Here is a 15,951-nt window from a genome sequence, read left to right as displayed (position 1 = left end):
CTAACATTTTCCAATATGACCCGCACAGTCGGTAGCAAGAAAGCGATCGGGAAGGATAATAGTAAGTTGAAGTAATTTCGAGTTACCTGTTCGAGCGAGAAAATAATGTTATCGCCGACCATTGTCGTTATCATTATTTTCGCTATTCTATGATTGGATTTCGTTATGCAAGAAAAACCTAAACCGATATTCCAAAGGGAGTTAGCAATAAAGATACCGTGAAATTGAACGTAAAAAGATGGTGAAGAAAGTGGCACGAAGGAACATTTCTGCCAGCAAAAAGGTGAGTTTTATACTGATCGAATTTTAAGACTATTCTTGACAGCAAATGATGTACAGAATATTTTGCAAATATTCTTATACGATTTTCTAACGAATTCTTTTCTTTCTGTCGAAGCAAATATTTTATCGGCCTCTACAAATCTCAATAAACGATATTTCAATTATCATGTGAAGATGAATTCATGGTGATAAAATATTTTTTGCATCTTCACATAATAATTATACCGGACTATTGAGACTTGTAGAAAAATAATTATATCCGATGCAATCTAATATGACACGCATGGCTTATATCTTCATTAATGAATAATTTTATTCTACTACGCTTCATTAATATTCGACTGTTCCTTGTATGTTTTTCTGAATGACGCATGCGTCTCATCAAAGAGACATGCTTTTGTATAGCACGAGCCATTTTTTCCCTCCTGTAATCATCGGCCTAATGTACCGGATATTCCTTTCAACGTTTCTATCGCGAGCCAACATCGGGATCATAAAAGCAAAAATAAATGACTTTTTAGGGCTAACATCAATAATTTCTTACGGTAACTAACGGGAACAAAATAAAATAGGAGCTGTTTCAAACACTCTCTTTTATTACAAAAAGTTCGATTACGAATTGAAAAAATAAAGGCGATACATTGATCGAAGTCGGATAGAATTTTTATATACATCTTTAAAGAATTACTCGAGACAATTCTCTTACTTTAACAACAAAAAACGTTTGTTTATTCAATAGCAGTATTGTGTATGAACGAAGCTTAATTCTTCTCGCGTGAAAGTCGCGACAGGGGCGTGAAAGAGTGCAGCTCTGTTTGTCGTGTCACGCTAATGCGCGCGGTAGGTAGGTAGAATCAGATAAAAACCGGTTAATCCATTTTGTGTCACACTTATTCGTTACAAGCGTTAAATTACAAGATTTACGACAGCGTCGGGTACATTGATTACGATAAGTTACTTAAATCGACGATATAAGCTTCTGCTGATTTAGATTTAATCAGAACAGAAGCTACGTAATTATAGAAACAGGTTCTTCTATCAGTATTACAATATCATGCACAAAAGATATGCGCTTCACTTGTTACATAAAAGATTCGCTCGGTTAATATGGATATGATATCGTGGATAAATTTTGCAAAATCATTCTGCATTAAGTTGTAACTATACGAATAAGAAATTTTTTTCTTTTAAACGGACTGAATTTTCTCGTAATATAAATATTTTGTACAGAATAATCGATATTTCCCTGTTAATATTCCCTTTGACATATTCGAAATGTATTATTATTAAACGGAATTTTGATGGAAAGTCATTAACAAGAACAACTCTTTAATATTTAATGAAATATTGAAACATCTTGATAGTTAACTTTCAAATTAAATCTTTTGGGTCACGTCCTACATTATTGTAGCAATTCTATGTAATCAGATTTTATTTTAAATTTAAACAGTAAATTTTAAATTTATACAAGAAGAAAAGATTTAGATTTTTTTCTTATAATATAATTTATGGTCGAAAAAATATAATATAGCTCTAAATTTATATAATTTAATCTAATTTATATCTCTACAATTATATAGAATTATATAGAATTTTTCATTATGGATGCACCGTGAGTGCAATTAAATCAATTTTATCAATATAATGATATACTTATATTAAATATCACTAATAAATTGTAAATATTATACAAAATTTATATTACAAGCAACAGCACTCATAATGTTGCTAATTAGAATTATTATAACGAGACGCGTAAAATGGATGATGCAAATAGATTTTCTGAATTTCCACTATGTTAGCACGAGTGGCATTATGTAAAATGCCCCGGATGACAGAATTTTTTAAACGGTACTTTTTCCATTGCTTTTAATCGGCGAATGCGATTTGCCTTATCATTGCGTAACATTTGCATATCTAAATTCGCATAAATTTGTTTTAAAAAGAAGAGGACAATTGTGGAAGATAATTGCTTATGTACTCACCTTTGCGAAGTCGATTTTTAATGTGCAGCAGCCAGAATATATATCTGCTCCATGTAGTGTTTCCTTTGCTCTGGTTGCCGATTCCACAGAGTCAAACGTAATTATCAGAACACGATCAGTTAAGGATATATAGTAATTTGTGCACAAAAAATATATGTATACAAATTTTAAAATTAGTTGGTTCGGCAATAATACGTGAAGTTTGGTACTCTAAATCTGAATCAACGAAATTCAAGTGAAAAAGAAAAAGAATTTGAGTATTGTATAATTCAAATACAGCTATTTGCACGTTCCAATACTATATATATATATTGAACACTAAATAAAATTACCTAGAATTAGGAATTCCACGTTTCAGTGATTTTTTAAATTAAATTTTATTGCGAATTTTACTGATTACCCAGTGATACACTTGAGATTGGTATCCACTGATTCAGATTTAGATAATTAATAATTATTCTCTACATAATTATTCTCCAATTATGGACCAACAAACTTATTTTCAGATCTAAAACTACTTAAATTTTTAGATACATCAGCAAAATCGTTCTTTCTATGAAATAACAATTAAATTAAAAATTACTTCGTCTCTTATTTAAACCTTCGTATATTTCCTTCATACTATTATAAATAAAAAAAGATTGATGAAAAAAGATGCAACATTACCATACAAACAAACCAAATTACATGAATTATAATGTTCATCACCCAGTTTTACGACAAACGATAAAAATGTAGCGTTCCTACGATACAGAAATCTCACGGAATTCACTGCGGCATTACAATGTTGTTTTCCCACAAAGTGGCCGTCGTGCAGTATAAATCCGACATGACGTAAAGTTCTAACGAATTTATAGTCACGCGGGACGCGGCTTGACTATTATTTGGATCGTAATAGTCTAGAATATACACTCCACTATACGGAGGTTCACCGAAAATACGGCTCGCGAGATAAAGCTCAAAGCTTGTTGAACGTATGCAGAATACATGAAAGAGTTTACGTTGAAAAAAAATCGAACCTTTCCGTCAGTTCACATCCTCGTTATAAATCTTCATTACGCTATAACGGCAGTGCATGTCTTGACAAAGTTTTCCCGGCTTGAGAAAGCGTGTCAGAGTTGATCCCGCGGGTTCCGAGTTCGCCGAAGGTGACCCTTGACTCGCGTGTTTAACGCTCGCTATTGCCCTGAAGTTTACCGTGTAAATCAAATTCATGCGAAAACGCAATGGTTTATTTGTGTAAAATAAATTGTTTCCCGACGGCATTGTTTGAACTCGTATTATATGCATTTTTAAATTTCAAACTCTTTGTACTTTACTTGTCAAAATTTCAATGGCAAATTTCTCAATAAATTTAAATCATATTTTTAATGGAATTTCCAGTGAAATATAAGACGACGGAGATGTTTAATCATTTTGAAAATTAAAAATTTCCAGCGAGCTAAACATCAGGGAGTAATAACGGCTGTTTGTTAATTCTTTATATACAACATGTAACATCTGCGGTTGTAAAACAGTATTATGCTTGGCAAACAGAACATTAGCGGTACGCTTCTTAGTAATTTACTGTGCGAATACAACTGAATTTAAAGTGTTAATTTACATAGCTGAGAGTCATATGATGTCTTCTGAGAATCGTTAACGTAAATCAACGAAATTGCAGGTGAGCAATAGATTTGTCCGCGTTGTTTGAAATTTCTTAAAATTTATGCACTAAAAACGAGATAAGTATTCGAGCGTTGAAGAGAAAGAAAGCGAAGATAATAAGTGCAAAAAATATAAGCACCGTCAATAGACCTAATAAAAAGCACTACCATAGTAAAATATGTATTGAAAAGGATATTCAACCATAGCTTGCACGCCATTTTTCTTGAAGATTACGATACGCTGAACCTGACCGCTGGGCGCACTGATCGTGTGCAACACTTCCTGCAACAGAAAAGAGCAAAGCACTTTAACAGATGTATGCGAGGATATTTTAGGAGAACATTTTCACACTATGTTGATTTAGGCTATGGTGTGCATCGTTCCTCGACTTCTCCGAAGGAAGCTTAAAAGTTGAGAAACAAAGATGTTAATCATTAATTAAATGCATCTCGAGTTCTAAATTAAGCAATTAAGAGGAAAAAAATTATAGGCACCATCGATCTTTAAAAAGACCATATAAACAAAATATTTCGATGTTTGTATTTTTTAATATAAAACTTCTACTCGTGTACAAAATTTGATATTAAACGCAAAAATATTTTTTAATGGAATTATATTTATGATAACTTTAATTACGGTTAATTAATTTACGATTATAGATTTGAACTTCGTTTACTTTTACAAAAGTTTTCTTTTTTTTTGCCTCGACGTTTTTGAACAATTTTAGATACAAATTATTTGATGTCTTGCTTTATTTTAAAACACTTCAATTAGTCGCTTCAAAACGCTCAATAACTCAACATTAAAGCAATCGCCATTCTTTTCAGTCCATTCCTGAAACCTGTCGTTAAGGGGAAGCGGCGATAGTTCTGAAGCACCTCGTATTTCCGCTAACCTATTTCGAGCACATGATCGATGCACGTCGTATATCATGCGCAGCAAATCGAAACGAAGTTTACTTGGTGCGTTCTCCAGGGCATCTCTATTGGCGCAACAACAACATATGCGAGGTATTCGGTATAAGTTTAACCGTTCTCACAATATTCTCGCAACGCATCTAGACAGAAAGTTTGCGTGGCGTAGGTAGGTTGAACCGAGAGGTCAAGGAGCAACACGAGACAAATGGCAAAACTGCATTTCAGTCCATTCATGAATGTTACATGTTCTAACAGATGCATCGACAATACCAAATTTTCTCGCTAAAGAAGTCGATTTTTTGCCATATATTATTTTTCATTCGGAGCATTATAGTTCGTTTCATCAAGCAGAACGACCGGAACTTAAAGATTAGAATCAGCAATATTTTTGTAACTAGCCTAATTATGATAAGTTCATATTTAATTATTTAATTACTAAATCGCGACTGAATTAATTAATTTGATTAAATATATACTCGTATTAAAAACCAAATATATTGGAATTTATAAATTTAAAATTCAAATAGATTGGATTTTTATAATATGAATATAACTAAATATATTATGCATAAAATATCATTGTAACACTTATTCTCAAGTAATAATCTAATTTTATTGATTTTCAACATAAAATTAGGATTTACGCAAATGAAGATTTATATAAAATGATAACACAATGATTTACGAATTTGTCAAACACGAGAAACGAATCACTTTGGAATTAGGCTAACTAGACATTGTAACACGAAGCAGAGTGTAGGACAGATTAGAGAGAAAACAGAATTGCAACATGTTCGGTTGGCACTGATTTACAATGCAATTAGCACTCTCTAATTTAATCCTTAATCCTTAATCGTGAGAATAACATAAATAACAAGAATATATACTTGAAGATTAGCACTTTGTCGTACATTAATAAAACATTAATCTTAAAGTAATAATTTATAATAAGTCGTTAGATAAAGCTTAACTTCTTATGATTAATTTTTCTTTGCTAATTTCCGTTTGTTTACTGTAAACTAAATAAATAATTTTTACGAAGAGAAATGTGAATGGAACATATATATATATATATATATATATATATATATATATTGTGTTGGTTATGAAGTTGCGCGTTCTTTAGAGATGAACTGTAATCGTTGGAGTCTGGAGTCCCCGGCGGCGACGCGGTCAAAGAAGGTGTTAAGTATCGCGCCGGGGTGTGGACGGGTCGCAACACATTTTATTTCAAGATGGTCGATAATTGAGAGCATTTAACAGCGGGCGCGTGTTTACCTGCCAGCCGAGGAAATCTCGAATTTGCGTTGCACGAGCGATGACACGACGTGGCTCGCTGCCAATGTAACTTCTCGCGACTTCTCTGCGCGGCACATCTCTCATACGACTAGACGAAAACACGCAACTAGTGGAATCGCATTTAGTGACTCACATCGTTTATTCGAGAAAAATGCGGTTCGTCGCGCTGTTTAAATGCAGTCTGAATACGCGAGACGCGCCAACGTATTATTCCGTGTGCTCGCGATTAGTCATACTATCATAGAGAATCGAGGAGCCTGGGACGTCTGAAATGTCTGAATAAGGTTCGAACGAGATTGTCAGTCTCCTATCGAGTGAGTGTAATCTCCGGCTACGAGGTCTCGCATGCGACCACGTCATAGCATATATGTAGAATATTTTATAATATACTTAAATATGATAAATCGTTAACTTATAGCGAATTCGATGCACTGAAAACGGAGTAAATCCTCAATATATTTTATTGCTATTAAATAAAAGCGATATTTTATAATTCGAAACATTTGTATTTCACTTTTACACAATTAAATCGGTATATGTAATGGTTTTAACATGCACTAGTGCGTCAAATCGAATTCGCTATTACTCAATTATAATTTGGACTTAATATTCGAGCATTCTGTCATCATTAAATTATTTATTTATGTAAAATTCAAATATATCCAATTTTGTGAAGTTCTGTCTCAATTATTCATAAAAAAAGACAAACTGTCCGATTTTTTTAAATTTTTTTATCAGTCATAGTTATAAGAGTTAGGCTCATTCTTTGTATAAACATGAGTTTTCTATATTCTTAAATTAATTCCAGATGATATGCATCATGTATGCGTTCTGCATGTGATACAATCTCAAAAAAGAGCAGCTTAATTCTTGGCGTGAGCACGAAATATACGTACGACGATCATTAAATAGAAACGGAAATTCGATTTCCGTCGGCTCGAGTCCTCGCGACATTCAGGTTAGGAAAAAGAATACCGATAGAAACGATCGAACGATTGACGCGATAATTAAATTGTTTCACAGCTTAATGAAAAAAACGGGAGGTACACTGGATTATGTAAAATTGTCACCGTATCTGCGAACGACCGGTAAATTTTTATGCGCCGCTCACCGCTGCATCCAGTGTGCACCATGTAATATGTATGATCCGTTGGATTTCAGATTGGCTTATGAATAGAAGCGAGAATTCGCGCGTGCAAATCATCGCCACTGCGATCACTCGTTCCTCGAGAAGCACACGTCCGACCGGCGAACATACTCTAATCTAAGCCTTTTGTCTTTTAGAAACTTAAAGCGAAATAGATATTTGCTGGAAACGAGAAAGAAAGTTCTATTGCAGTCTAATGCATTGGAAAATAAAATACTAATAAATTTTAATAATTATTTGTTTGAATAGTACTAAGTAAATATTTACTAAACATAAACTTATTTGATACAAAAATCATTAATTTGATTTAATCATCATTTTTGTTAACGAGTAAATATTTAGTTACTCTGTAAGAGTAAATAATTAGTACTATTCGAAGAAATATTAAGATTCAGTAAATTTTTTTTCAGTGTGCAGGAATAAAAAAACAGACCTAATTGTCCGGGGTGTTGCCTCATCCGGGTCGACGACTCCCTTTTGTGTCCGTGCGAGATACGATGCTCGTGGTAGGAGAAATCCTTCGGGGGGTCGCGATATAAATTCAAGAGCGGATGCTTCCGCGGACGCGACGCACAAAGCAGAGCCTCGCGAGAGAAAGAGAGAGAGTGATAGAACGTGCCCGCTTGCCCGCTCGAGATCGTGATAAGGAAAGCACGTAATCCCTTTGTCCTGTGAAGATGCATTCGCCCGGACGGGGTGCATTGAGCCGCGTACCGGCGTTGCAAACGTGATTTACCGAAGCTTATCTGCCGCGACGGAAAAACGTCAGGCGTGAAGGAGAACTGTTCTAGCACCATTGGAATTAGATATCCGGAAGTTAGATACGAATGAAGGCATTGTGTTATGAAACAAAAAGATCTTATAAAAATCTTGACGGAAATAATAAACTTTGCAAATTAGACTAGTTTGATGAATTATGAGAGAGAATAGAGATAACAGAAGCAAAACGACTTATTCTCGTGTTCGTGTTGATGATAGTGGAACGTTAAAAATATAACAAAAGTAATAAAACAGATATTAGATTGCTTTACAAGAACTTCTCCAAGATTAGCCGATAAATGATAAGGATCGATTATGAAAGGGAATAACGTAACTTGCATTTACAAGACAACAAAGTGCAGGCGAGATTTATTCGCCTGGGAGTCTATAGACGAGTCCCGCGTTCCCATTTCCGGTTGGATGATAGTGCAGTTTGTCGGTAGGAGAGTTGAGGGGTTTAATCCTCGTTCTTGAGTAGGTCAGACAATAATAATAGATCTGCTTCGAAGGGCATCAATCAGGGTGCGCGCGCGGGGGTGGAGAAAGAGGCCGCATCATCTTATTTAATTCATTGGCATTCCCGCGTATCTCCGGACGTGTTAATACGACTTATCCGCCTTCGTTTATAAAACATGATCGGCTTTGAAAAGCGAGGTGATTTATAGCGACATTTCTCCGGCGGGGAGATACCTCTCCGTGCACCGCTCTTTCCGGGTTGTTGATAAATATTCCACGCCGGCTCTTTCGCCTCCTCGATGCCAGATGGTTCCGGGCATAATGCTCGCTTTGTACCGACAACGAAAGCCACCTCAAAGCCCGATCCACCGACCGCGAAAGACAGAAACGCCGCAGCGATGTCGCGTATTAATTAGACGGGACGTGAAACAAATGTGCACGATGGAACGGGCATTCATTAATGTATCATAAATGTCATTGATGACGAATAAAGCGCGAGGTTGGAAGTAGCCGTAAATTTTGCAGATCGCAAGTTTCATGATGAAAAATGACAAGCCCGCGTACAAAAATAAATAACGATATATTTATTAAAAGCTCGGCAATAAATTAAAGTGGACCGACCGCGACATATCACTCACGTCTCTAGAGTATGGAATATTTTTAAATTTTAAGTTGCAAGATTACAACTACTGCAAGACAGGAAAAATTGCACAGGTAAATTTTCATGAGGAAAGTCACATTTCTCAAGCCCGCATGCCACTGACAGTTTTCATGAAAATCCTTTAGGAAATCGAAGAGAACGTTGTTCAAGGGATTTTCGATGCGAAAAAAACCGAGGTCTTCCGCGTCGAGAAATTTGCCGCGCAAGGATCTTTCGATGCCGTTGAAAGATGAAGGAGGCCGAATTTACGGGCAGAGCACATCCCGATCCTAATCCCGCTCCAATCCCCACTGCGAGATTAAAAGGGCGTGAAAAAGTCATAAAGTGCCCACAATTACGACATCAATTTGCTCGACACGAGAGCATAGCGGATACAAAGACAATGCGCCAGGGATGCATCTGAAAACTGGGGTATTTCCCCCGAGTGCAATACTGGCGCATTTCGTCGGGGTGCATTCAATATATGCGCGCGTGAATCTAATAAGCGTTGGCACTTACACTATAAACACGACAAACGAATTAAAGGTCGACGAAAATACATCGAAAAAAAAAAAAAAAAAATTTAACTAAATCTTAATACATATTTTTTTGAATGGTAGTAGATAAACATTTACTTGCAGTAAAAATATTTATTCAATAAAAAAATGATAGTTAATCAAATTAATAGTTTTTGTATCAAATAAATATATTAAAATTTAGTTATTTATTTTTAGTTAGTTATTTTTTTCAGTGCATAGAAAATATGGTACATTATATATAGGTACATTCGTATCTTCTTATTCAACAAAAAGTTTTATGATAGCTTACAGATGCGAGGATTAATGTATTCATGTTCTTTAGATAGCAATGTAGAAAAGGGCATATAGGAGGTCGAATGCAGAAGTTAGTGCGCAAAATTAATAAATCAAATGTAGCGAGTTTAAGCCTTCGGTGTCACACTATGAGAATGACACACTTGGGTATGGCATATCCAATTCAATTCGGTTGCTTATAACTTTCATAAAAATGAATATATTGTAAAGAATTTTTTCCAATCGAAACGCTAGATATATAGGGACATAACAATACCAAGCAAATATATGTATTTTTATTAATAAAAAGTTACAAGCAACAGAAAAAATATTGAAAAAAGAAAGTCATACTCAGAGTATGCTAAAAAGAGAACAAAAATTTAAAAACATTACGTTTCCGTTCAATTTTGAGCTATCTTCTATCTAAATACGTAGATAATAAATACTAGTTGAAGAACACTAAAAACAAAGTAGTAAGATCATAGATCGTGATGAGTATATTCTTTAAGATGTTTAAAAAAATTTATCCGTGTTATTGCAAGAGATTCAATTGTTACGTCCTAATCTGGTCACTGAAAGCTCTTAAATTATTGCGAATGTTATGTTCCCAAACTCCGATGTACATAGGTAAATTTGATTCTCAACTCGTGATTTCAATCTTAACACACTCCCGTCTCTAATCTCTAAACTCCAAGTTCTCAACTCGTGAACTTTCATGTAGTAACCTAGATCCTCTAAATTTGAACTGTGAATTCTAAAGTTATAATTTATATGATTACTCCTCTCACGATATTGACAATAAATAAACTCATCAGCTATTACGATATAACCTTAAACCTATGTAACATGGTTTATATCAACAAATTCATTATTTCCGCTGAAAATAAAAAAATTCCCAAAATATTTTGTATTTCAGCTATTGATTTTATCATTGTACAACTAATGCGTTTGCACTGCATTAATGTTTCATTAAGAAACAGAATAAAAAGTCCTTTATTTCGCATAAAAAAATATTGAAAAAAAAATATTGAAAGATCGAAGTTTCCAGGTAACTAAACATTTATTGTTTAATCAAAGACAAAATGTAAAGTGACTGTAACGTTACTTTACTAAAATATCTTAATATTTATATCGATATATCATTAAATTTTAATGCGCAGTGCTTATCAACACAAAATTGATAAAAAATTAATAGAGCCATCCATAAGCATATACACGTATCGATTTTCCGATTACGTTATCAATCATGACTCATGTACATCAAAATGTAATTAGAATTATTTCTTGACGCAACAGATATAATGTGGCTGTAAAACAAGAATATTTCCCATTTCTATCTGAAGGGCCGAAATTAAATTTTGTTGTACTCGAGATAATCTTATTTTTCGGGCAGTTGAAGTTGTCGAAAATCTAATTTCCGGCGGATCTTCTCGGAGAATCTAGCGAGATCGGGACTGGAGAAACTCTCAGTGCAGCTCGACGATGCAGCCAGACACTAATTGAACAACACTGATGTAAGCTGCAGGGAGGAACGCGGGGATATGAGCGTGTATGAAACGCGAATACTAGAAACCCGGCGAGCAATAGCTAACGAAAGAAGTCTCAATTTTGCTGCCAATTTCTCGGGGGAAATTCGTCGGGTCGAATGTCGGACGATACGGACATCGCCTCGTGAGAACGATCCTGGAAAGCGCATGAGGCAAAGCTTCGCACGCATTACTTTCCCGCACGCAGTTGTCGCGTAGCGCGAGCCACGGTACGCGTCTCGCATTCGAGAGGGAAGACGAGAGTGTCGGTTACGAGGACAAGATAAATGGGTGCCGCATGAGACGTGGAGAGAAATCTCTACGGAGAGAAGTGGCGGAAAACCCGGGAGACGCCAGCTCATTTTTTTCAACCTTACTGAAATCTGGCATCATAACTGACCTACCGCGCACTCTTTTCTTCCTGTTCTCGCCTTTTTTACGAATATAAAACGTCACGCTCTCCGTCCCGAGGAGAAAACTATGCCTGCATAATCTCCATATATTTTGCGGTAAATTTTATGTAACATATTTAATATGTTACTCTCTATGTATTATTTATTATAGAAAATTTTAAATTTAAAAGTTGCGTTGTTTATTATTTTGAGAAAATTGATGACAAAACAAATAAAAAAGTGAATTATTTAGAAGTAAAAACGATAAAAAATATATATATATATATTTTTTTAAAGCAAGGCATTTTAATTAAAGCAAATAAAGGTATTATTTACTTATATAAAGCTAAGTCGCTAAATTATAAAAATACATCTCATATTAGAAAAATCTCTTTAACTTTATTCTGCAATAATGATAAATTTTTTATACCAATTAACATAATTAAAAATCCAAAATTAATGTTCATTCATTATTTGAAAAATATTCGTCATTTCGCATAATAATATACTATGTACGTGTCGTATCATCTTAACTAAAGCAAGTAAAAGCGCAAGAAAATTCGAGGCACGCAGACGATATAGAGTATAAAACGATCCCCGAAGTCTGCGCGTGTGGGCTCAATTTCAGAGATCTCTGTTGCTCCTTCAAAAGTAAGATGGTAAAACTCCACCCCAGCATTCTGTGGAATGCTGCTGACCATAATCATCCGCTTTCCTAACTCACAGACATGCACAACGCACACATAGAGAGAGAGAGAGAGAGAGAGAGAGAGATACGATTAAGGTCAACGTGCACTCACTACTTTCGGCAGAATCACTGAAGGCTCTCTCGATGGAGTTGTATTCGGAGCTGCATTTCGGCGGTCATTGTTTCGGTGTTAAAGGCATTACAATGGAGTACATGAAACATTGAGTTTACGATCCCCGAATAATTCCAGGAAATTGAAAAGGCAGGATCACGTTGGCGTGTGGGTTTGATGGCGCATTTAATTTAATTTAGTTTATTGCAAAGCTATATGAAAAAGACTACATGTCGAAAAGCATTGAAACGATATTTCCTCATTTGAAACTTAATCGCGCGTCGTCTTTCCGCAATTTACCAAGTTTCAATATTAAATAACGTGATTAATTAAATATTAACTATTCAATTCTCCGTTAAAGTACTTACATAATAGTTACATTAATTAAGTAACCTACATAAAGTTACTTACACGAAGTTTAAGTAATATAACTGTAACTATCTCTATTCTTAAAATTTTCCCCCGAGATTTTATTCACCTTTTCGCTTCGATAAAATTCAACAAACTTGAAAATTTTTAAGCTTGTGAAAATGATCCATTAAGTGTTTGTTGCATAAGGGCGTTTTTGCAAAGATCAAACTTTCAAAATTTGACATTTCATATCCAACGACTCAATATTTGAAGAAGGAAATAACTAGAGCTCAAGATATTGGCTATTCAAAAATCAAAAGATTTCAATATTAAATCACGTGATTAAATTATATAGATCGCAAAATGAATTTAAATGAAATAAATTATTAAATCTTTTTGTTATCAGAAGAACATTTGCAAGGGAAATTCTGAAGTTCTTTAATTCTGATGAATTAAATCTTTTAAAAATCGTTTACAAAGCTTCAAAGATGCCGAAATATTATATTTCATGAAAAATATTTCGACAAATTATTAATGCATCAATATATGCTTATTTGTAATTTACATTTATTATAAACATACATGTATAATAAGAAGAGAAAACCTGTTATTTCAGTATTTTCCATGAGAAATTAAAATGTCATAAACATTAGATACTAAACACCGGTAAATTCAAGCACTAATTACTGTAAAGTAAAAGGAAATTCAGAGATTCCAAGTACCTAGAAAGGTTTTGCGGGAGTTAAAGACCAACCGCGTTTGTTAATAATCATATTTCACAGATATAAAGACCAAAGCCATCTGGTAATTAAGCCATTCCGAGGGAGACATTTTCCAGTGACTGGCCTGCATACACGAAAAGGTTGTTCCGCGTCGTATCAAGTGAGAAAAGAATACGGAAAACTTTCCAACGAGCAGCACGTGACATGGGTCAGGAAAAAAGTCGAGGAGCCGAGAATCTCCAGAGTGACGTAGATCTGTGCTACAAGGAGGACCTGCTTTGTATTTCCCTGGAGAGACTCACGAGAGACATTCTTCCGGTATTACGCTATTTTGTGCACTTCTAAAAGACCCGTTGTGCACATGGCGATATGCGTTTTTGAGAAAGACTATTTGGCATATACGATTAACCAACTGTTGTAGGACGACGCCAAACTCAGAAATGCGAGTAGAAATTTTCAAAGGAAAAAAGATTTAAATAAAAATACAATAGTTTCTTATCTCTCCTTATTTTATTACAGCAATATATTTATTTCTATCCAATAATAATAACATTATTCAGCCAATAAATAATGTTAAAGCAAGAGGTTAAAGCTTGAAATGTAATAAAAGATCCTTTTCTCAATTTTTTTTTCTATTTTCACCAGAGAAGCACGACTTTGAGTCAGCCGTATGACCTTCTATTGAAATATAATATGGTAAATGTAGGCCATATTATATACGTCTAATGTATATAAATGGAAACAGTTTTCAATGGAAAAAAAAATAATACCGTTACAGCAAATACCTTATAACGCGAGTTTAAAAAACGTGAGGGGAAAAAATCGTATGCGATCGTCATTATCTCTCGAAGGCAACAATGTGAATCGAATAGTTGATGTCGATGTATTTAACGGTAATGTTCATACCCGGAAGAGGAGGCGCATGGGTTTATCTGAAGAGCGGTTATGTATTTCGGAGTAACATCGGGTGCACCTTATCGCAAGCGGAGGTCGTACAAAGATAACCGTCGACCTCGTATTGCCGAGTTACCCGTTCGAGGTAAATCCCATTAAGGTCAGCGCAAGATACAGCCGTCGCGAATTTGGTGTATCATTGATTTCCATTCCCGAGCCTTAGGAAGATTTGAATGAAAAAGGATTTTCAAAATATTCAAAGATTTCGTGAACGGGCGCAATTGTGCATCCCGGGGATGGGCGAATAGATTCACTAGGTACCATTTTGTATCCGAGTTTCTAAACTGGATCCCGCTTGGATCCTAATTCAGCGTGTCACGTAAATTAATAGCCTGCTAACGGGATAGCTAATGGTCTGAGAAATTCAAGAAGTTATCATGGTAACTACATGGAAGCCTAGCGCTTTGCTGTCCAACAAGCGGTAACTACAAATAATTACTTCGCGTTTCCTAGCGTTTTCATTAATTTCACGATACTAAAAATTCATAATTAACTAACAACAAATATGTGCCATGTGTGTAACGTTTCGGCCATTCCGAAAGTGATAAATCAACCACGCAATCTTTCGCGTCATGCGCGGTCATAAAAACCGGCTGTATTATTAGAAATGTGCACGTTAAGTATTTTAAAAGAGAAGGTTTCATAAATTATATCTTATTTACAGACTTTACTGTATATTTTACTACCACTTTAAAAGATGTCAGACAGACAATGTCATCATGTTACATTTTAAACATGGAATATTCTTACACAGAAAACTCTCACAAAATACTAACAACCATTCTTCCCGTAAGATGTGCAAGATACTATTTTACCGACCAGCCGGCCGTGCAGAACTTCCTTCTTACAGCGGAATAGTTAATGATGCACAGTGTACGAAATAGTTAACGAATGGCTGCACAAAGTTACCTCTACTCCACTAGCTATCGCGACGAGCGTTAAGCAAACGAAATTATTGTTCAACAAGTAGCAACTGGCTGATCATAATCGTGTATCGTAAAGCAGGCGGGCCCTTCCGCGAAACCATAAAGCCATGCACTCTCTCAATGCGGGCAATGCGGCGAATACTTTGTACAGTGCAAACTGCAACCTACAACGGTGGATTTAACGATAGTAACGGCGGCAGCGGTTGAACATGCAAGGTGATATCTCTCTCTCTCTCTCTCNTCTCTCGTCTCTCTATCTCTGTCTACGTACGTACTACTACTTACTACTACTCTCTCTACTACTCTACTTACGTACGTACTACTACTACTACTCTA

General features: G+C 35.1%; 1 protein-coding gene across 1 annotated transcript in view; it reads right to left on the bottom strand.

Annotated features, from left to right (window-relative positions):
• Positions 1–15,951, bottom strand: part of LOC105622635 (heterogeneous nuclear ribonucleoprotein L) — a 157,793-nt gene that overhangs the window by 87,892 nt on the left and 53,950 nt on the right. The window contains exons 4-5 of the mRNA XM_012204050.1: positions 4,111–4,196; positions 2,268–2,364 (exon numbers count right to left, since the gene is read on the bottom strand). Coding sequence (XP_012059440.1) covers positions 2,268–2,364; positions 4,111–4,196 — 183 coding nt within the window. The remainder of the gene's footprint in view (positions 1–2,267; positions 2,365–4,110; positions 4,197–15,951) is intronic.

The sequence above is a fragment of the Atta cephalotes genome (assembly GCF_000143395.1).
Source record: "Atta cephalotes unplaced genomic scaffold scaffold00047, whole genome shotgun sequence".
NCBI lineage: Eukaryota > Metazoa > Arthropoda > Insecta > Hymenoptera > Formicidae > Atta > Atta cephalotes.
The sequence above is the reverse complement of the archived record's forward strand: the minus strand, read 5'-3'. Positions and strand labels throughout refer to the sequence as shown.